Source organism: Nicotiana sylvestris, chromosome 1 (genome assembly GCF_000393655.2).
Source record: "Nicotiana sylvestris chromosome 1, ASM39365v2, whole genome shotgun sequence".
In the NCBI taxonomy this organism is placed as follows: domain Eukaryota; kingdom Viridiplantae; phylum Streptophyta; class Magnoliopsida; order Solanales; family Solanaceae; genus Nicotiana; species Nicotiana sylvestris.
Genome location: NC_091057.1, coordinates 81,771,457 through 81,795,458, shown reverse-complemented (window position 1 = coordinate 81,795,458; position 24,002 = coordinate 81,771,457). Strand labels below are relative to the sequence as shown.

Sequence of the window (24,002 nt, the reverse complement as noted above, 5' to 3'; positions counted from 1 at the left end):
GATCCTCTATTTCTTTTAGATCTATCTTAGATTTGGGTATATTAAGAGCTATTGTTGTTTTCCTTGAAGGTTTTTCGATTTGTTTTCTAAAGTAACCCTTCGTCTTCAAGACTAGTGTTTCTTAACCTTTTTTAAAACGACTTCTCCTCTGATTTTTAGTATAATCATATGATTTTTTTTCTACATTTAAATGGCTTATTATAAGTTTTTCCTTTATCTGATTCATTATGTTGAAAACCCCTAATTTGTTTGGCTTTAGTATGTGATTCTGAGTTCGTCTTTACTGTTCATTCAGTCGATTTTCTGTATGTGCGATTCTGATGGATTTGTTGTGATTAGTTAGAGTATTTCTATGACTTTCATCCTAGTGATACCTTTTTAAGGTCTCCAATTTGTTTCTTCCTGTTTGTACTTCGTTCATTGGGTTATTCATGGAAGTCTATACTATTTCCCTTAATATTAATACTATTTTTTCGACTCATGAAATCCTTGATTTACAGTGTTGATGCTCTTATGCAGATTTCCGGCTATTTTTTATATCCCTTAAAATTATTTCTTACCTTATTATGTGATTGACTATATTATTAATTGATTTCTACTGTTATTTCCTTAATTATACCCTTATGTATCTAGCCCTACATTACATATTTTGTACCTATGTTACTTTAATTCTTTCCTTATATGTTACCTGCTTTCTACCATTGGTAAATTACTCCCTTAATTAAGGGATACTTGGCTGATTTTTGCTCTTAATTGATATTGAGTTCTATAATTACTGAAGAATTGATTCTTGCCTTATTTTAACCAGTTTTCAAACTACTATATAAATGACTCTCTTCTACAGTCTTAACACACGAACACAGTTCAGAATACACACACTCAAGCTCTCTCTTCTTTCTCTGCTATTTGTGCTAACTACTTGTCTAACCGACTGAAAGCCAATGCTAGACTGTGGAACTCTACTTGCTTTACTTTTCTGCATTTTGCTTCCTTAACTGGTATGTTCCTAGTTCAATTCTGAAACTCAACTCTATATGCTCCATGTCTGTTAATCCATGCCTCCTTCTGCACTAACTTAATGGCTCATGTGTTTAAGTGCACATTCTTGTCTACTACTTTATTCAGCATGCTTAAGTTTTGCCCTCACTTGTTCAAGTGTAATCAGCATGTCTACTTGAGTTCTTGTTTATTTCCTTCAACTAGTATGTCATGCTAGTATCATAGACTCCTAATTAATTGATTAACACTAAGTGGCATGACTAATTATGTGTAATAAACCCTTGTCCTCAACATGACTCCTCCCATACCCTGTCCCTATGTCTTATTAATATTCTAATTTCGAGCATGATTCCCTTGTTAACACTTTGAAGTGGTAGTTTTGTATTCTGGAGGCCAATCAATTGCTACTTGTTCTTTGTACTTGCTGGTCTATATGCTTTTATTCTCATCATGTTTACATGTTTTTTATTTGGGCTCTCTATGTCCCCAACCCCTTACTTCCCTGCTTGTGAATGATATTATTCTTTGAGTTTGTTCTGTGTGTGCTGGCTTGTTACAAGTTGTTGTTGCTCCTATTCCTTTCTCCTTTCAAAATTGTTTTTCCCTAAGCAACTCTTCTATTGTTTTTGCAAACTTATTTCAAACATGCTGTTTTAAAACTGCTTTCCAATTCAACCTTTTTAAATCTATGTCAAGTACTCTCACATATACTCTTAGTCCACTAGGTTCTGCCCCTTTTGTGTGAGCCTTGCCTTGGGACCCTTGAGCTCCCTCTGAACTTGGACACATAAAAGCTGGCCTTTCCACACTACACTTACTCTGTCTTGGTTATGCAATCTGGGTGTGAGCACTACCCGGGATCCCTTGAGGTCCTTAGGGAACTCTGACACACCCAGACATGAAAAAATCTATGGAACAATCTTGTCACTTGAGGTGGTTTATCACATAACTCAGGGAGGAAGTCCTAATCAGGCGTTGAAAAGTCTAGGCCCGTTTCAGGCTCTTTATAGTATAATTTTTACTTTTCTCATATGATTCATTCACATGGTCTGTAATAATTTGTAAACGAATATTGGGGTAACTAGAGAAAAGGGCGGGTATCTACATGTTTGTGGGGTAAGGTGGGTAGAAACCATGCCTATAGGACTTTACATTTTACTATGTTTGCCTTACCATGTTAGAAATGATGCCTATAGGATATAATTTAATTCAGCTTCTGTTATAACAAGTGTTACATGTTTTCTTTCATTGGTCATCATGCATGCAAAGTCTCTGAAATCAGTGTTAAACAATTAGATGTCAAAATTGTTGCCTATAGATATCAACTAGTTTAATTTAATTTAATCAACCCAGTCGGCATTTTAGTTCGTTTTGAAACTGGCTTAATTAATGGTTTATGTTCTCTAAAACAAGTTCTTTCAAAAGCTGCCTTGAATTATCATTAGATATCATGCCTATAAGGATTGAAGAGTCTAATTTAAAAACCTGCCTTGTAGTCATCTGTATTCCGCACCTAGGTAGGCCTTAGGAAATCAGCTTTAAATAAAACCAGAACCATTTTTGTGATTAGTGTTTAACTGTCAATGTGTTAAAATCAGTAGGCAAGCCTAATTCGGACTCCTTTTCTGAGTCATGTAATAAATCTGATTCTGCTGTTGTCACTTAGATACCATGCATAGGATCTGAATTTAGACCTTAATTGTATATGAGTCATGTTGTTTATGTGCATTACTTGTGGAGGTATATCTAAGCCTTCTATTTATTTCCTATGTTTTCCCCCAAAATGCAGTCCTATGTGTTCTTATTTGTCGCCTTAGTATTTTGCCTTTAAACTTGAGGGTCTGCCTAGAACCCCCCTTTTATACGATAGGAGTCCTAAATTCCTCCGAGACTAATAGGAAGGGACGGGTAACAGCATGCGATAGGGGTCGAGACCAACCCTCGCTTTAATTACCTTCACGAAGTGGAAAGGGCAGATATGGATATGATGGACCGGTGCGTTAATATCACGTGTAGCCCCTCTTTGAGAGGTGTCATACCGGGTATTGCATTGATGTGATCTATATTATAAACAAACCTAAGACACCCCTTTACATTCATGAATATGCTTAGATTGTAATTCTTTTCGAAAATCTCACTTTTTTCATTAGTTGTTTCTTACACCTGTGTATTTAAACTTAAATCCCCAATTATTTGAGCCCTACTTGTCTATCTACTAATTGTACAAATTCACAAAAATTGTTTGGTCGGGAACCACACTAGTGGATCCTGAGGGGTGCCTAACACCTTTCCCTTAGGATAATTTCAAACCCTTACCATGTCTCTGGTTACCAAACGTAGTTATGAATGAACCTTATAGGTGTCCTAACGCACCTTAAATCGTTAGGTGGCGACTCTTCAAAAATGCGAACCTCCTTTCCAAAAATGAAAGAGTTGTCTCAACCAAAATGTCATAAACCCGATTCCGCGAAGGAAAAAGGGTGTACGACATCATTTAGTCGTCCTTTTAGCACTTTGGCATCGTGGATCATGGAGTCAGTAAACAAAGGCAACTCGGATAGGTATATCACCCCAAGTCCATCCTTTGGGAAATTATCTTCTGCCCGAGAAGCACCAGCTGCAGTCTCTATATCGGCCTACCTAACTTGGGGAAAAATGGCTTCTCCCCTCTCTAGTTTGGAGGCCTCGGCCACTGCCTCATCAATAACCCCTCTAGTTTGAGGCGATACGATGTTTCCTCGTATGTGGGTCACCAGTTTGGAATTTTCTTCTTCTTCTTCGGACTCATCCATCAACTTGTGGATTGAGTCTGATAGGAGCTCTCGGGCGCTGGTACATTCCTTGGATTTGTGCACTAGTCTCCTTTTCAGTTTTTTCTTCTTAGAGTTCGGAGAACTCAAAGCCTTTCTCTTCTTCTTCTCCTACCTCAGAGTAGGGGACTCGATAGGGCTATCCTCATCACCAGATAGAGGCCTCATGGCGATATCTTTAGAAAGACCTACAAAGAAAATAGAAATAAGTAAGAACTCAACAGCACAAAGGGGATCCAAGTGTTGCTCACTCGAGAAAGTAATCTCATCATGAGAAAGCACCTCTCACCGGCCCTTCGAAAGTTCGTGCAATGCGCGCTCGAAATATATTTTCTATGAAACAATATCCTTAGCCCATTCCTTGAGTCGAGGAATCACATCTGGAACCCGAGCAATAGCTGTATCGCCGGGATCAGGTCCGAGGTCCTCACACGAACAAATCGGCCTAGCTAAACTTAGTCTCGATCTTTATCGATGCTCGAGAATGGGGCTTTGGCGGCTCGGCACGCAAGTTTTATTAGTCCCCCGGGAATAATCGGGTACTATGCAGGAGCATCAGATGATCAACGGTGAAAGGGTACCTGTTGATCTTGCTCACAAACAATCGAAGGAGAATGACTATCCTCCAGAATGAGCAGTAGATATGACCAAGGCACACTTCGTACCTTTTGAAGAACTGGATGATCATCGAGTCCGATAGGCCCAACATAAAGGGATAAGTATAAATACTTAAATATCCCTTAACGTGGGTAGTGATATCTTCTTCAGGACTGCGGACCCCATGTCTTTTTCAACTCAGTCGCAGTCCTTTATGACTGTAGGAAGGTCTCATCGATGATTGAGAAAATATATCTCGATACCTTTTCATCCCAGTCCAGAACGGATGAAGGTTTTTCAACTTTAAAGTTAGCGGTCACCAAACACCCGCCAGGAATAAATGCTTCAAGAGAAGGTTCCGTTGTTGGTTCCTCATCGACCGACCGTGGTGAAGAAATAGTCTCTTTTGAGGGACTATTTTAGAAGTCTTCGCCATTTTTTGGATATGGTGATGAAGAAGGAGTTAAAAGAGTGCTTAATATTTCAAACAAAGGGGCAATCCTTACAAAGCTCTCAAGAAATTTATGTATAAGTACTAGAAAATCCAAAGATTCTTTAAGAGCAAGAGTAGGAAAAGATTGGATGTAAAGTTTGAATGAACAAAGGAGGAGGTATTTATAGTTTTCAAACGACGGTTCAAAACCTATAGTGGCCGACCAGTAACTGACGAACATTTAATTCCATTCAAACGTGACTGGCGAGATGTTTCATCCATTTTGTCGTTTCTGACTCGAAATATCGAGACGAGGATCGAGTGCTCATATCGTTTCTCATCGTTTAATTTCCGAAAAATGAGGGGACTATCTATATACGGTCAAAATCGGGCTCTTCTATTGCATGACAGATCGGGACTGAAATGTAATGGATTGAAGATCGACCCCAGGTTCCATCGAATCAAGGTACGAGGTTAGAACATATGTCTTCGAGATCATCGAGTCCATGACTCTGGAATCGACCCTGATTCTGAATGAGCTCAAGGAAACGTAGTCATACCAAAAAATGGAAGGCCAAAATATATGTAACCCGCCGGACATCACGGGCGAGAATCTCAGCACCCGTTAGTGAGAAACTGTGATGACCCAAAAGGTCATCACTTGTTTTTAAAATGAATTCTACATTCTAAGGCCTTAAAGACCACTTTTGGCATCACCTCAATTTACGTGCGCAATCCGGACAAGTAGCCGAAAAGCTATTATGTGAAAATCTGTGAAAAATGATGAATTTTGACTGTAAAATAGATTTAAGTTGACTTCGGTCAATATTATGGGTAAACGGACCCGAACCCATGATTTGATGGTCTCGGAGGGTCCATAGGAAAATATGGGTCTTGGGCGTATGCCCGGAATCGAATTTTGAGGTCCCAAGCCCGAGAAATGAATTTTAAAAAAAAGTTATTTTATGAAATTATTTCTGAGTTTTGGAAATGAAATATGTTTAAAACTCGATGGTATCGGGCCCGTATTTTGGTTTCGGAGCCCGGTACAGGTCTTATATGTGATTTAAGATAAGTCTGTGAAATTTGGTAAGAAACGGAAGTCGTTTGAGGTGATTCGGACCCGTAGTGTTGAAAAATTCATACTTTGAAGGTTTTGAGATTTTTCTTAGATTTCTATGCTAAATTCTTTGTTTAAGAGGTTATTTTGGCAATTTGATTGCACGGATAAGTTCATATGATTTTTTTGAGTTAATATGCATGTTTGGTTTTGAGCTCCGAGGGCTCGGGTGAGTTTCTGATGGGTTTCGGAAAGTTTTGGACATGGTAAAGTTGTAGATTTTTGCTGCTCTCAGTGCACAGAGGTTTTGTGCTTCGCGTTCGCGTGGTCCCACTCGCAAACGCGTAAGGAAAATTCCTCAAGTGTCAATTTGTTCTTCACGAACGCGGATCTTGGGACGCGAACGTGAGGCTGTGGAGGAGTACCCTTCGCGAACGCATCCAGGCACTCGCGAACGCGTAGGCTAATGGCCTGGGCAGGGGGAAGGGAATCTTATGCTACGCGAACGCGGTCACTGGCCTGCGAACGCGAAGGCTTTTGGAGCTGAAGCTCCGCGAACATGAACGCGAAGGTCACCTAAGCTTGACCTATCGCGATCGCGACAGGCCTATCACGAACGCGATGAAGGCCTGTCCAGTGATTTTAAAACAGAAGCCAAAATGGGACTTAACCAAAATTTCATAACTTCTTCTTCCAAACTCCAAATTGGGCAATTTTTGAAAGAGAACTTCACTACAAATCCATAGGTATGTAATCTTATACTCATTTTCTTCAATTTCCATTAACACCCATTAGATTTCTAGGCCTAAATCATGTTCTTAAGGGTAGAAAACTAGGGATTTGGGTAGAGTTAGGGCTTTTTGTATAATTGGGATTTAGACCTCATTTTAGGGTCAGATTTTGGAACTAAATACATATTCGGGCTTGTGGGTGAATGGGCGATCGAGTTTTGGTCCGAACCTCGTATTTTGACCAAGCGGGCCCGGGGTCGATTTTTGACTTTTTGGGAAGAATGATGGGAATTCTATAGTTGAGCATTAGAATTGGATTGTTTAATGTTTATTGTTGTTGTTAAATCAATTTGGACTAGATACGAGTTGTTTGGAGGAGAATTCTAAAGGAAAAGCGATGTTTGAGGCTTGAGTTGGCCGTGGAAGTTCGAGGTAAGTATTTGGTCTAACCTTAGCTTGAGGGATTAGGAGTTGTGTCCTATGTGCTACATGTTATTTGTTGAGTACGATGTATAGGCATGGTGACGAGTATCTATATGTTTGTGTCAATCATGATAGTGAGTCTTAAATTGAAATTGTTGTATTCTTGATAAATCCTGCGAATGCCTAAGTTGTTGATTCTCTGTGTTGAGCAAGGATTATGATTATTCTCATGGGAAGTACTTATGATTGAGTATTGGTGCTAATTTAGGTATTTAGATGTTGGAACAAGTTTGTTTATAGTTGATTTCCCTTGCCGGGACGTAGTTACTTATACTGTCAATTCCCTTTGTCGGGATAGTATTGTTCTTTATTGATCCCTTGCCGGGACTCTTATTGTGATTAGTGTTGAACTGTATATTTGGATCGGGTTGCATGCCGCAACAATATTATATTGGGATCGGGTTGCAAGCCGCAACAATATTACATTTGGATCGGTTTGCACGTCGCAACAATACTATATTTGGATCAGGTTGCACGCCGCAACAATAATATAATTGGATCGGGTTGCATGTCGCAACAATGATAAAAGATATGGAGCGGGTTGCATGTCACAACAGAATTATTATGTTTTTGGATCGGGTTGCACGCCGCAACAATTGATAATACAAAGTGTTCATAGATTGGTTAAGAGCTCCTTATTGTTTGGCTGTAAAATTCTAAATTGTTCTTATGATTTTCTATTAATTTACTGTTGGTACTGATATTCCCCCACAGCATGTACCCCCTCCCTTCTTTACTTGTTGTTTCTATTTTATTTTTCATTGCATATTATATAACTGCACAGGTTATTTTGTCACGCCCCCAACCCCAGGAGGCGCGACCGGCGCTCAGTCGAGTGAACCCAACTGAGCAAGCCTTATCAAACACTTCCTACCCAACTTAATATGAATAAGGAAACCATGCTTTCATTTATTTAGATGAGGAGACATAGTACATTCAATGTTCTTAGTTCATTTTATATCATAACGTTAAGCCTTAGTTAAGTTCCAAGATTCCATATAATTACACTTTAGAGAAGCAAGAGTTAGAATTACAACATAGTTTGTAGACCCATCCAACACACGTACATAACCCACACATACGTCTATGAAGACTATATGGATACAAAAGACAAGTATGACAATGTCGGCAACAAGGCTTTGGCTATACCTCAAAAGTGGGAGTCCACAACAAAAGATGTACAATATAACCCCTTGAAGGAGAAAGGGGCTCACCAAGACTTTGAGAAGAAGGTACTCCGCTACGCGCGATCGGCACTATCTGTAATGGAGCCACCTACACTCGTTTAAAAATGTAGCGCCCCCGGCAAAAGGGACGTTAGTACCATGGAATAGTACTAGTATGTATAACTAAACACCATCTAGTTATAAAGAACGTTCACACCAAACATAAGGAATTCACAAGTATAACTCAAAAGCTTTAAACAATCACAACATTATCAAGGTAAGAGAATCATACAATTTTCACATTCGTTTCCATAACCTTTAGTTTGTGGCATTTCATACTGATCATCATTGTTCGCTATACCACCGCTAGCTTGAGCGGAGTCCGATATCGACCCGATCGGCTAGGTTGCCTCGTTTGAGACATGTACATCAATCACAATCTCATTCTCACTTTCTGAAATTCAATATCAGCACAATACCACCATGTGTGCGGCATGGCGTCCGATCTCGGTTTGATCGGCTAGGCCACCTTACCAAGGCATTTCCCTTTTCCATCAATCATCTCAATTCAATCTTTGTTTCACATATATCATTTCATAGGGACTTGGGGCCACAGCTATCACGTCATATATTTGGCATTAGGCCACATTTCACATCATTCCCAATTTCAATGATAGACTTGTAATTTAGAGTGATAGGTGCACACAAGAGCAAATAACACTGTAAGCATAGAGGATACTTCACATAGATGGGACAACATATGCAGCTTCAATCTCAATTTAAGGTCTAAGCATTTTATTACATGATCCATATTCCTTGCCCCTTTTTAAGTTATCAAGAATAGCACATGGATCATACGAGACACATCTTTCACACATATAAGGTCGCAACCCCAAATTCATGTGAAACAACAATCAATACAAAAATTTAACTTTAATCTTACCGTATTTACACAAACACCGCTCAATTTCCAAAAGACGGGGTTTTAGCCATACATACCTCAATAGAGCTTCCCTTAAATCCTTATAATAAATTCCGGAATTTCCTAGCAACTTCAATCTATTTTACGAAAATTACAAGTTGAACCAAGAATTAGAGGCATGAATAAGATTCTAGCTCATTTAAGTAAATTATCGAACACTAAGAGTGCACAGTGATTTTAAGACCCTTTTGTGAGAGATTTTCATCATCCTATACCATAATTGTTATCTATTTTGGTTCACAACCTCCCCATACCCATTATGTTTTACGCATTCAAGATTATCATCCCCTATACAAATAAAGCCTACTTGCTAATCACTTAATTTAAAGGAAATTACGAAATTATAGAAGAGGGTACAAGTTCTTACCTCTTAGAGTGAAGACCTAGCAATTTCACTTGACAATCTTCAATGATTTGGGGCAAGAATTAGGTAGAGACTTGATGAGATCACTCCCCCTCTCTCTAGAACCTCCTCTCTCACTCTAAATGTAATGAAATAGCAAAAACAATGGTCTAATGGGTGTTTTTAATAGGATGGGGTCGGGTTTTAAAAATTAGAAAATAGGATCCCCGACTCAGATCTGCAATCGCATATGTGATCGCAAAATTGATATGCGGCCCGCAGAATGGACCACAAAAATGCTCCTTAAAACCTGAACAATCTTCCTGGGTATGCGACCAGAATGTGATCTGCATACCCGTTCTACGGTCGCAAAATGCACCACATAACTGCTCCTCGTAAAAGTTCCATGGGGATTATGCGATGACTACGCGGCCCACATATCGATTATGCGATCGCATATTTGGCTGCATAGTTGACCTCAAAATTAACCTTCACACTGCCTGACTCTACGGTGACTATGCGGTCCGCATAGCTATTATGCGACCGCAGAATTGCACTTTTCTAGAAAACACTATTCTTTAACTTTTTAATGCACAGATCAATCCAAAGGGTCTGAACCACGGCGAGCTTAATTTTCATGAATTTCTAACACATGGTCCTAACTTGCACCGCAAGACTCATGTTTTTTAGTAGAAATTTCACGGGGCCTTACATCCTCCCCCACTTAAGATCATTTGTCCTCGAATGAGGATCAAGGTTCACTTATTAGCAATCTTTATGCAACTTCAGCTTTTCACAACATGAAACATATCCACAGCCCCAAATTTGGCTAACTCCCTAAATTTCCAAAAATTTCGCCAGAGTTGCCTTTGTAACTAGGCTTATCCACCTGTCGGAAGGCCCCAGAAACATATCCTAATAGCAGGTACACATTCCATAGACATAACATAACTCGTACAATACTAACCATGGCCACATAGGAAATATATAACCAAAACAGGACAGTTTTACATAGATCAAATCAAAAGAGAATAGTTCATAGGGGCTAAATGCATAGAAGCTATTACATGACTATTCAAACGAATGTGGGTACTTCTGATTCATTTCATCCTCGGCTTCCCAAGTGGCTTCCTCAACTTGCTGGTTTCGCCATAACACTTTCACGGAGGCAATTTCCTTATTTCTCAATTTCCGCACTTGCCTGTCAAGAATGGCAACTGGAACTTCTTCATACGACAGTTCTTCATTAACCTCCATAGTTTCAACTGGCACAATAATGGACGGATCTCCTACCACCCTCTTCAACATAGACACATGGAAGACCGGATGCACCAATGACATCTCGGGTGGCAGCTCGAGCTTGTATGCCACCTGAACAATCCTTTGAATGATTGTACGGTCCGATATACCTCGGACTTAATTTTCCTTTCTTTCCAAACCGCATGACACCCTTCATAGGGGAAACCTTCAAAAACACCCAATCGTCCTTTTTGAACTCCAAATCTCTGCGACGAACATCCGAATAAGACTTTTGACGACTTTGAGCAGTTTTCAACCTCTCTATAATAATCTTGACTTTCTCCATAGCCTGGTGCATGAGGTCCAGCCCTATCAATTCAGCTTCTCCAACCTCGAACCACCCAATAGGAGACCTACATCTCCTACCATACAATGCCTCGAATGGTGCCATCTGGATACTAGCATGGAAGCTGTTGTTGTAAGCAAATTCTATGAGTGGCAAATGGTCATCCCAGATACCCTTGAAAATCAAGAGTACAAGCAGACAACATGTCCTCAAGCGTCTAAATAGTCCCCTCTGCTTGCCCGTTGGTTTGAGGATGGAAAGTTGTGCTAAGATTTACCTGCGTACCTAAACCTTGCTGAAGTTTCTTCCAAAAGTTGGTTGTGAACTAAGCCCCTCGATCTGAGATGATTGAGACTGGAGTGCCATGCAACCTGACTATTTCTTTGATATACAACTGAGCATACTATTCCGCTGTGTTGGTAGATTTAATTGGCAAGAAGTGCGCTGATTTCGTGAGTCGATCCACGATCACCCAAATTGAGTTGAACTTGCACGGAATGTGCGGTAACCCTCCCACAAAATCCATGTTAATCATCTCCCATTTCCACATTGGAATTTCTATGCTTTGAGCTAATCCCCCGGGTCTTTGGTGTTCATCCTTCACTTGCTAATAGTTCGAACATCTAGCCACAAAGTCCGCCACATCCCTTTTCATGTTATTCCACCAATAAACCTCCTTGAGATCATGATACATTTTTATAGAACATGGTGCACAGAATACCTAGAAGTGTGAGCTTCTGCCATGATCCTTTCCCGAAGACCGTCAATATCAGGAACACATATGCGGTCTTGGTACCGTAGGGTACCATCATTCCTGCCAAAGGAAAAAGCTGTGGTTTTGTGTTTATGAATCCCCTCCTTCAGTTGTTCTAACAACAGATCATTGAATTACTTCTCTTTCACCTCCGCCACAAGCGATGATTCAAACCTATTTTGCACAGTTACCCCTCCTTCATCAGAGTCCGCAAGGAGAACTCCCAAACTAGCCAACTGGTGAACCTCCCTGGCCAACAGCCTTTGATATGCCTCCAAATGAGCCAGACTTCCCATAGATTTTCGACTAAGAGCATTTGCCACAACATTAGCCTTTCCCGGGTGATAGAGAATATCAATGTCATAGTCCTTGAGTAACTCTAGTCATCTTCTTTGCCTCAGATTCAACTCCTTCTGCTTGAAAATATATTGAAGGCTCTTATGATCCGTAAATACATCCACATGGACCCCATACAAATAATGTCGCCAAATCTTTAGCGCAAACACCACTGCCGCCAGATCTAAGTCATGGGTTGGATAGTTCTTTTCATGATTCTTGAGTTGTCTAGAAGCACAGGCTATAACCTTGTCGTGTTGCATTAGCACACACCCAAGCCCGATTCTCGAAGCATTGCAATACACCACAAATCCCTTTGTACCCTTTGGTAGGGCTAATACCGGTGTTGTTGTCAACCTTGATTTCAATTCTTGGAAACTCCTTTCACAAGCATCAGACCATTGGAATTTAACTGCTTTCTGCGTCAATTTAGTCAACAGAGAGGCAAGAGTAGAAAACCCCTCCACAAATCTCCTGTAGTACCTAGCCAAATCTAAGAAACTGCGAATCTCTATTGGAGTGGTAGGCCTAGGCTAATTCTTCACTACTGCAATCTTTTGAGGATCAACCGTAACTCTTTCCCCAGAAACGACATGGCCCAAGAATGTGACGGATTCAAGCCAAAATTCACATTTTGAAAATTTTGCATACAATTGATGTTGCTGAAGGATCTGCAGAACTGCCCTGAGATGGTCAACATGGTCCTCCCGACTTCGGGAATACACAAGAATATCGTCAATGAACACTATCACAAAGGAGTCTAGAAAAGGCTTGAAGACTCTATTCATAAGATCCATGAAGGCTGCTGGGGCATTTGTTATCCTAAAAGACATCACCAGAAATTCAAAGTGCCCATAACGAGTCCTGAAAGCTATTTTCGGAATATCCTACTCCCTTATCTTTAATTGATGATACCCGGACCGTAAGTTGATTTTTGAGAAACACGTAGCACCTTGCAATTGGTCAAACAAGTCGTCTATTCTTGGTAGAGGATATTTGTTTTTGATTGTGACTTTGCTGAGTTGCCGGTAGTCAATACACATCTGCAGTGACCCATCTTTCTTTCTTACAAACAAGACCGGTGCGCCCCACGATGACACACTCAGCCAGATGAAACCCTTTTCTAACAAATCCTTCAATTGTTCCTTCAGCTCTTTCAGTTCCGTTGGTGCCATTCTGTAAGATGGAATTGATATAGGCTGCTGTCTGGCATCACATCGATCCCAAAATCAATCTCCCTATCTGGAGGAATCCCAGGGAGCTCATCTGGAAAGACATCCGAAAATCCATTCACAACTGGTACAGACTCAAGTCTAGGCGCCTCGGCATTGATGTCCTTTACCCGAACTAAATGATAGATACACCCCTTCTTGATTATCTTCGCGGCCTTAAGGTAGGAAATAAACCAACTTTTAGGTACTACATTATCTCCCTTCCATTCAACAACGGGCTCATTGGGAAATTCAAGCCTCATGGTTCTAGTATGATAATCAAGCTTGGCAAAACATGAATGAAGCCAATCCATCCCCATTATTACATCAAAATCAACCATCCCCAATTCAATGAGATCGGCCATGGTATCCCTACAACGTACCATGACAATACAACTTCTATAAACTCGAGCAGCCAAAATTGACTCACCAACCAGAGTAGATACTGAGAATGGTTCATGACGTTGTTCTGGTTCTATCCCAAATTCCATAGCAACAAAAGGGGTAACATAGGACAAGGTGGAACCATGGTCAATAAGTGCATACACATCATGAGATTGGACAGTCAGAATACCCGTAACAACATTTGGAGAAGCCTCTGCAGTCTGGCGACCACTCATAGCATAGAACCGACTGGGTCCTCCTGAACTCTGCGCACCACTCCTAGCTACACCACGCCCTGCGGGTGCTGGGTTACCTCAAGCTTGAGAGGGGTCTGAGGGTGTTTCAGCTGTTGGACTGGATGACCGAGCTGTGCCCCTACTGACTGAGCTATGCCCCTACCCGCTCCCTGGCGGGATACACGACAATGCCTCTGAATATGACCCTCCATCCCATATCCATAGCATATAGTCAGCTCCAAATAGCAAGTCCCTGAGTGCATCTTCCTGCACTTGGGGCACGGGGACCTCTGCTACTGCTGGGACCTCTCTCCTGACCGACCCCGCTGATGGGATCCCCTGTTGCCTTGACTGGGCCTAAAACGACTCCACTGCTGCTGGCTGGGCCCTGATGGCAGTGCACTGGCTAAAGACTGTGCAACAAACTGGGACAACCCTGATGATCCTCCCCTGAAAGATGATCTTCCCCCACCTAGTGACTCTCTCATGTTGCTCGTAGACCGGGCCTTGTTGTTACCCTTTCTCTCCATCCTGTTCTTCAATTTACGGTTCTCTATGGCCTGAGCAAATGTTACCATCTTTCCATAGTTCATGTCAGAATTCAACGCAGCCGAAGAAGCCTCATTAATAGTCAAAGAATAAAGGCCCTGAACAAACCGGCGCACCCTGGCCTCCATTGTGGGCAACATATGAATGGCATACTTGAAAAGGCGAGGAAACTCCATGTGGTACTCCCACACACTTCTGTTACCATGCTTCAAATTTTCAAACTTATCTGCATGGGCTGCCCTTGTCTCAGCGGGCAGGAAATGATCTATAAAGGCATCAGCAAACTCGCTCCACCTCTCCTGAGGGCTCCCTTCCTCACGGGAATCTTCCCACAACTCAAACCACAAATAGGCCACCCCTTTCAGACGGTAGGCAGCCAACTCTACTCCCTCTATCTCAGTTGCACGCATAACCCTGAGGTTCTTGTGCATCTCATCAATAAAATCCTAAGGGTCTTCTTCTGGATTGGAACCCGTAAACATTGGAGGGTCTAACTGAAGAAATCTATTCACCTTGGAACTGGTGGAATCCCCTTGTTGGCTAGATGAACTATGTGCAACATTTGACCTCTGGGCCTGAGAGGCCAATAGCTGGGTCAACATCTGAATAGCTCTCCTAAGATACCCATCAGAAATACCAGAACCGGATGTTGGTACCCTCCGCATGTGTAGGGTAGTCTGCTGTAGAATAGAAGAATCAGGCAGGGTGATAGCAGGGCGACTACCTTCACCCGCAGTATTAGGATTATGTTGGCATTATCATACTATTTATGGTTAATTTATCATATTAAGTCTTCCGCTTGTATCTATTTATCATTAATATTTCACTGTTATTTTATTGTTAACTTAAATTGTTAAAAGGGCTAAATAAAAGGGTTAGTGATTCTATATTACGCGGCTTGCCTAGCTTTCACGAGTAGGCGCCATCACGACTCCCGAGGGTGGGAAATCCGGGTCGTGACAGAAACCGATTAATAGCAAATCATGAGATTTTTTACCTTAAATAGAATTGTACCTAAAGTAGGACTCCCCGAGTCCGACACCAAAATGGCAAGTTTTTGGACTCAAAACACGTTTCTACACTTTAAAAAAAAGTTACTTTTCTACCTTAAATGCGGTATTATACTGTGTTTTACATATAGCGCAGTATTATAGTACGTTTTACTTCTTTTATGGGCCCACCAATAAGTGTTATGCGGCTAACTGACATAACAATAATTCAAACATATAAAGTGCAGTATATACTATGTTTTACATAAAAATATTCTGCACCCCGAGCTAGGACTTGCCTTATTTAAAGGCGTTAGGATTTTATGAAAATCCATTCAAAACTTTCCTTCAAACTTCCGTTCATACTTTTCTTATTGTTATCAAGCATTTTTTTATAATGTCTGAAGAGCCAAAAATAAGGGTTTCATTATATTGGGGGAGGGGGGTCGGTTGTAATGGAGAATAACTCAATGAGGTATAGTTCACCTCCATAGTGTCATGTTAAATTGCCGCTTACAATGGAGTACAATAAATTGGTATCGTTGTTACTTAAAAGTTGAGTGTGAGGAAACGTTCGATGAACCTTAAAGTAACCGGTAGATTTCCGTATTCTGTGACTCCGCAGGAGTTTGCTTATTATTCTGAGTTTAACATCGAAGATGATGAAACTTTTAGATTTTTTGCGGATTACGGATGAATATAGGGAATTTATTGTAATAAAATTGTTGGAAATGTACGTCAAGGTTGAAGACGTTCCCAATACTGAGGTTGTGCATAGTAGGGATAACCCCCAATCATCGGCTGGTTGGAGCAGTTTTTGCTAGATAGATTCCTGATAAAAGAGCTTGCCTTGATCTAAACTTATCACCACCAGCAAATGAGCAGGGAGGAAATAATTTTTTGAATTTATATAATCCACAAGACGACTGGTAAACTTCAATTTTTCTACGCTTTAGCGATGTTTATTTTATGTTTGAATTGGATTTGTATTAACACTCATATTTTTCATAGGGGGTACCATCCGAATATGAATTTTACAAGTTATGACTCCGCTCCTAGTTGGAATATGTGTGGTTCTGGCGTGTTGGACCATGGTGGTCCATCCGGGAGTCATCACCAACAAGAAAATGTCCATCATGGAATATCAACACAGTACGACCTGTAAGTGAAGTGATATAGCTATATGTAAAGTATTTATCAATTTGAGTAGCTTATCATTTTGTTTTTTTTGTGCAGTGAAAAAGAGCAACCTGATGTTCATGACCTCACACAACTGCCTGTAGGCGATGTATTCACTCGTGATTTGGTAGATGTGTAGAGTCAGCAAGATGATAGTGATTATGACAAGAATACCGATGAGTATGGAGATGACACACCCTTCCCTGATAAGGGTGATGATGAGGAGAAAGTGACTGTCGAACCTAAGCTGACGAGGGAACATGCTCTTCCACCTCCCGTTAGACCAAGAGTGTACGAGTCCCACGTGTCGTTTCATGAGCGGAATATTTCCTACCTTAATAATTTGCCAAGTATGCTGGATGTCGATGCCCTCACAAGGGATGCTGACGAATTTCAGTCAGCAATGTGGGATGAGTCTAGACCAGCGGTGCTGGCAAAGGGCATGTATTTTCTCGATAAAGCTCGCGTAATTAGGGATGTAAAAATCTACTGCATAAGAGAGTGTCGTGAGATGACGGTAAGGGAGTCAACTATGGAGGTATACAAGGTTGTATGTCGTAGAGACTTTATGGGTTGTCACTGGATGTTGCATGCCAGCAAGAAGAAATCAGGGTTGTGGAAAGTGGGTAAATATATTTGCACCCACAGATGTGAAATGGACACATTCAATGAGAATCACTTCAACTTAGATGTAGACTTGATTTCTCTTGTCTTGATTCCATACTTAGAAGTGTCCATTAAGTTCAAGATTAAAGAGTGTATTACAGCCATCCACCAGGAGTATGGTGTACTATAACCAAAAGAAAGGCATATCTCAGGCGGAAACGTGCTTTTGAAATTATTTATCGTGACTGGGATAAGTCATTTTCATCTCTACCCAAGTACATGGCCGCACTGCAACACTTTAACCCTGGGACTATTGTTGAATGGAGGCGTGAGCGGAGTCCTGACAGACCTGAATATATTTTCAACTATGTGTTCTGGTCATTTAAACCAAATTGATGGTTTTGTGCATTGACATCTGGTAATTTCCATAGACGGTACTCATGTCTATAGAAAGTATGATATTAAGCTTTTTATCGCAGTTGCAGTAGATGCCAACGAACAAATATTTCCACTAGCTTTTGCCATTTGTGCCAATGAAAGCGAAGATACGTGGACGCTTTTTTTGAACCACTTGAAGCATCATGTTGTCAAACAGCGTTCAGGTATTTGCCTAATATCTGATCGACATGGTGGTATTTTAAGTTTTGTACGGCATTTGCCTAAATCGCAGTAATCCTATGCATACCACCGTTACTGTGTGAGGCACATGAAGGCCAATTTCCAGAAGAAATATCACGATAAGGCCTTGAATGATTTAATGTGGATGGCTGCAACTGAGCACCAGTAGTGCAAATTCACGAGGCGCATGGAAGCGATCCGGTAGTTAGATCCACGAGCCTATACTTGGCTGATGGGACTTGAGCTTCACATGTGGACATTGCATGCTGATGGTGGCAGACGATGGGGAGCCTTGACTACAAATGTGTCGGAGTCATTCAACGGCTTATTGAAGTCTGCATATGGATTGCCTGTCACTGCCATGGTCCGGATGACATTCAAACAAATTGCGGAGAGGTTTGTTGAAAGGCATAGAGCTACATCGGAATTGATGGATAGGGGTGTTCAATTTATGCCAATATCGATGAGAAGATTTGAGAAGTACAAGAGGCGAGCACATTGGCATTTATGCCATACTCAGCGACTGCAAGATTGCCGGCATGTTGTCGCATCTGTAGTCCCAATAGGTAGAATAAATGATGACCAATAACCTGCATAACATTTAAAATATTAATTGCATAACGCTATATCACAGTTATAAGTATGGGTTCCAAAGAAAACATACCAGTGCCTCGTGCCTCCTGGCGTATGGTTTGTACCGACCGCCAGCTTGATGAACGGGGTTTCCGATCATCAGTCGGGTGTGACGGTGGTACCAGGATGTATAAATCTCAATAGTCGCCGCCTGGATCTGTGAGGGGGGTGGAATCAGGCCCTCTCGCTACTCCCAAGTATAGACATGTGCCTCTAGCCATTCTACAAATGCGTCGTCCGCCCTCGAACGATCATCCCGCTAATAATATGTAGCCTCCCATGTAAGCTCCCTCAGTATAGTCTGCGGATGGTCAAACTGGCGAAGTACCCGCTCTGTGGCATGATGCTCCACAATACCGATGCACATCAGCGGGACGGAAGTGCTCCAAATCAGTCTGCCAATCGAGCGATAATTGGGTAGGCCAACTATCAAGTCGTCGATGTATGGCGTTCAGATGAACTATCAAATAATAACATAAAAGTGAGTATGCGCAACACAAGTGAATTTATAACAAGTAAGTTTAGGTACATATTTACCTGTGCGGCCGCCAACATATCCAACACATCCCTGACAAAGAGGAGATTATGATGAGCATCAATGGCTCGGTAGTTTCCACACCGGAGAACCCACCTCCTAGCTAGAGGGAGAAATGGAGGTGCTACATCCGAAGGTAATGGTGGTAGAAGTGGCTGCAACGGCAGGAACCTCTCCTAGGCCCAAACCTAACATACAAGTTCGACGTAAAATTTAAGAGTCATTTTGACTATATAGAATTGGAAGTAATGAATAGAGTATACGAATATGTTGTCACATGTAGAAGCGGCAGAAAACCACATACATCGCTCTGGGTGCCCATGCTAGCCCGGCACATACTCCTGTACAGGTAAGCGAGAACATCAGCACCCCAGCTGTACTGGGGTAACTCATCTAGCTGCTGAAGATGATGTAGAAATCGTATATTCACCAGATTTCCCTTAGTTTTCGGGAACAAGACACCACCAAAAAGAAGGAGCAGCGCCAACCTCGTGTACCGGTGAAATATGTAGATCCTCTGTCTCGCTGGTGATGTCGGGGTGCAATACCTCCAAATGTTGTCTAATAGCTGTCACAGAAATGCGGTTTCCCCCTGAAGCTGCAGCCTCACCCTGTGGCCTTAAACCAGTGAACTGCTGTAGCGAGTCCAAATACTGGGAACGCGCCATAGATCTCATATACTGAGGCAGTGCAACGACCAGCCCATCAGCAGGCAGCCATATAAAACCTGAACATCCTGAAGCGTGACGGTGGCCTCGCCAATGGGCAGGTGGAAAGTGTGCGTCTCCGGTCGCCAGCACTCTATCAACACCATGATCAGAGACCAGTCGAGCTGCAGCCTCCCAATCTCAAAAATCCTATAGAAGCCTGTATCACGCAGGCGCTGGACTATGCAGGAATGGAAACCTCTATCCCTGATAAAGTCCCACATGTCGTCCACTCTCCTGGCGCAGAGAGTCTGCTCCACTAGCTATCCCTCCCATACGTAGGCGGACCTATGATCGCCCTGTAACACTAATATCTCATCCGAGAAAGGTCCAGGATGTACAGGTGGCACGTCCATGTCGTCTACTGTAAATTAAACAATATTAATTGTTTGTTAGTTTTATAAATTAAATATTTAATTATTTGATTGGACAGAGTATATATCTATGGGTTCCAAGCTCGATATTTGAGGCCCAGTAGCACCAAGCTATCCTGAATTTTTATGTGTGTCAATTTCAATATTTTTAGAATTTTGTTTGTGTTATAATAATTAATATTTGATTATTTAATTGGACAAAGTAAATATCTATGGTTCCAGGCTCGATATTTGAAGCCCAGTAGCACCAAGCAATCATGAATTCTTATGTGTGTCAATTTCAATATTTTTATAATTTTATTTCAGAAATAATAATTAATATTTAATTATTTAATTGGACAGAGTAAATATCTATGGGTTCTAAGCTCGATATTTGAGGTCCAGTAGAACCAAGCTATCCTAAATCTTATGTGTGTCAATTTTAATATTTTTACAATTTTGTTAGTTTTATAAATTAAATAATTAATTTTTAATTGGACAGAACATATATCTATGAGTTCCACGGTCGATATTTAATTTGACATCATATATTAATTTGTTAGTTCTGTGTGTTTGTTTTATAAATTAATTTGTTTTATAAGTGTAATTGGATAGAGTTTGTAGTTAGTAGAAACTTAAACTACAGAGATTCTACGCTAAAAGGCTCTATATTTTACTATGCTAAAAGGCTCTATATTTTACTACGCTATAAGGCTTTATATTTTACTATACTAAAAGGGCACTATTCTTGAAGCAAATAAATAATCTAAACTAAATAAAAACAACAAACATATTTTAATAATATAACATTCACGAAATTACATATAAAACAATAAAAGAAATTTATGAACATTTTTATTAACAAGAAAAATTATTTCTCAACTTTTAACTATTTTTTTAAACATTAATAATTTAATCCGGATAAAAATAACATACAAATTTAATAGCAAACAAAACACAAAACAACGTGAAAACACATTCAAGACAACTAATATGCATTATTATACGAGTTTCGACATGAATTGTATGCAGCAAATCAGAAGACTTGATTTCTCGCTGTCAAGTCATTTCGGAAGCATACCTCGGGACCCCAAAGGACGGGAGGCCACGACCGAGTTCCCGACCTTGGGGCTCGTCGGAGCCCGACTCAGAGAAAACGGAGACCGAAGCCAGGACAGAGGGGGCAGCTCCCAAGGCACACGGCTAAGTCTGACAGGGCCGGCCTATCCAGAGCCTATGTTGAGGCATCACGTCAAGTCATCCCATCTCCATACATTGTAATTAATCTCCACACACTTGTAGCCGAGTCCCCCTCCTATATAAAGGGGACTCACCCTACCTTGTAAAGGGATGATGTTGCTCCATTTCTCCACAAGTGCAATAATATCTCTCTCTCTCTCTTTTCTTTCTAACTTGCTCGTTCTCACTGGCCCAAGGCCACTTTAATATCTATGATTCTCTTACTTGTTCTTCACTATAATGCTCAATATCAATCGTAAAGAGACTTGCTTAATCATAACCTTAATTGTTATCCCATTCCCGGCTGCCTCCGATAGCTCGAGCTCGACTCGAATCTCAACCCTGAGGTCCCCAACGACCGGTTCTACATTTGGGCAACAAGCCCTTTCGGTTTGATTACTGCCTCGTTTTAGCTTGCACTTCATCATTAAACTTCACGTTCTTAGCATCATCTGCTCTAACAAATAGCTCGAGAATAGATCACGTATTTTTAGAATCCCATTTACAAATTTAATTGTTGTTACCATTTTCATGGTAAACAGTTTGGCGCCCACCGTGGGGCTAAAAATAATAGTGATTATTTTCTTGCTGGTTTCATTGCACAAACGCATATTACCTTTCACACTTTTTCTTGTCCAAGATCCTTTGATTTCAGGTTAAAATGTCCGACTCAGTAAGCAAAGTCGAGAACGACTACCCCGAAAATTATGAAGGAAACGGTGTGGCTATTCCAGTGGCTGGCGCAACGCCGCAGAACCGTGATAACACATCTGGATCGATCCAATCGGACGCGGGCTCTCAAGGCATGCAACAGGTCAACGAAGCCTCGCTCACCAATGGTAGCATACAGCATATCGACCAACAGGAAGCTCAAAAAACTCCGGTCTGGAAGGAACAAGAAGTGAGTCTTTGCGGTATTTTTAAAATATTGCAGGAACAACAGTTGGCTATCGCTCAGCTGCAAAGTCACCCGGAGACTCTCAGCAAAGTAGTGTCGGAAACATCTCCATATGCCAAACGAGTACTCGAGAGATCAAACAACAACGGATCGGTAACCGACCCCACCGCAGCAATGATGCTTGAGGATCTTTTCTGAAGGATCGAGTCAGGTTCATGGAAGTTCATACGACAATCGTACCCCGAGGAAGCGGTCCCAAAATCCGCTTCAAGGAAATTCAGAACACTGAAACTCCCTAGGTGCGACAGGACCTCGTATCCTTACGAGCACACCACCGCTTACACGTGCTCATTCAAAGGCAGCGACCTCCAAAATAATGAGTTCGAGCCCATCTCGTTGAGGAAGTTCGAGGAAACTCTCTCGAAAGAAACCATGATGCAGTGCCATCGCCTAGCACTTGACCTCACAAACTCGCTTACCATACCAGTGTGTTCCTTCGTAGAAGCACGCGTCGATGCCATCAAAGCAGTAATGAGAGGGCCCGATACACCTGAGGCCGAACGAAGAAAAAATGAAGCACCACAGGAAGCCACACCTCATTCCCTGATAGAACAAATGAGATCGCTCCCGGTTTCGGATGATTGGGCAACACAGGCCTTCACCCAAAGCTTAAATGAAGCATGCCCGACGACTCTTGGACATTTCAAAGGAAGCTTGATTAGATACCCAGCCGAGATCTGGTCGGATGCCCATACCCGGCACCAGCCACGAATTGGGGCCGTGGACAACCGTTTGGGAACCTCCTCGGGTTTGGTATATCCAAGCAGACTTCCGACAAAGAAGCTAATGCCAAACAGATGGAGGTACCATCCATGCGCCGCAAATAGAAGGAACGACACGAGATGCAACCTACCTCGCAACGATAGAGAAATAGCTCGAGGGCAACATCCCCGAGAAATCTCCAGTAGAACCAGATTTGACAAGGCATAGCTGGCAGGGGAACCCCGCCCAACTGAGTACGATTTCAGCATTGCTTTACCGAACATCGTGATCACCTTAAGTGAAAACAAGAACGCCAGTCGATTTAGACCTATTCGACCATGACCCCTTCAAAAGAACCATAGCCCGACGCAGGAACCGTAGGGCACGTGCGACTACGGAGTCAAAAATGGCCACCCCTCAAAAGAACGACAACCGTGCTATTCAATAAAAATCACCACTGAGTACCATCAAGCGGTCAAGCTTGAATCCAGCTCCAAGGAAGGAAGGAGATAGGGAAGAATGAAGTTGACAAGCCGCGACGCATTGCCATGATAGTAAAGGGGCGGCGACACCCTTCAAAGATCCATAAAATGTAGAGTGAAAGTTCTCGTCGCCGGTGAAAGACGGGTCCAGGAAATATTCCAGAGGGCACCCTTACATCCAGAGAAAAGGACACCAAGACCTCGCCTTGGTCTCACACTGACACATTGGTAACCCTCCCCCTCGTTTAATCTATTTTCAATAAAATGTATGTTCATGAGTTTAGGAGATTCTATCAAGTACACCAACAATTTCGGACCAAAATCAATTGAGCGGTCTGGACC

At 41.6% G+C, this 24,002-nt stretch overlaps 1 protein-coding gene across 1 annotated transcript; it reads right to left on the bottom strand.

Annotated features, from left to right (window-relative positions):
• Positions 1-13,435: 13,435 nt before the first annotated feature.
• Positions 13,436-14,110, bottom strand: LOC138871926 (uncharacterized). Its single transcript, XM_070149850.1, has one exon. It carries the CDS (start codon positions 14,108-14,110, stop codon positions 13,436-13,438), a length of 675 nt encoding a protein of 224 aa, XP_070005951.1.
• Between the last annotated feature and the right edge of the window lie 9,892 nt (positions 14,111-24,002).

What these genes read in the sequence shown, in the direction of transcription:
- LOC138871926 (XM_070149850.1), bottom strand. Translation starts at nt 14,110, where the DNA reads ATGAGTGGTCGCCAGACTGCAGAGGCTTCTCCAAATGTTGTTACGGGT.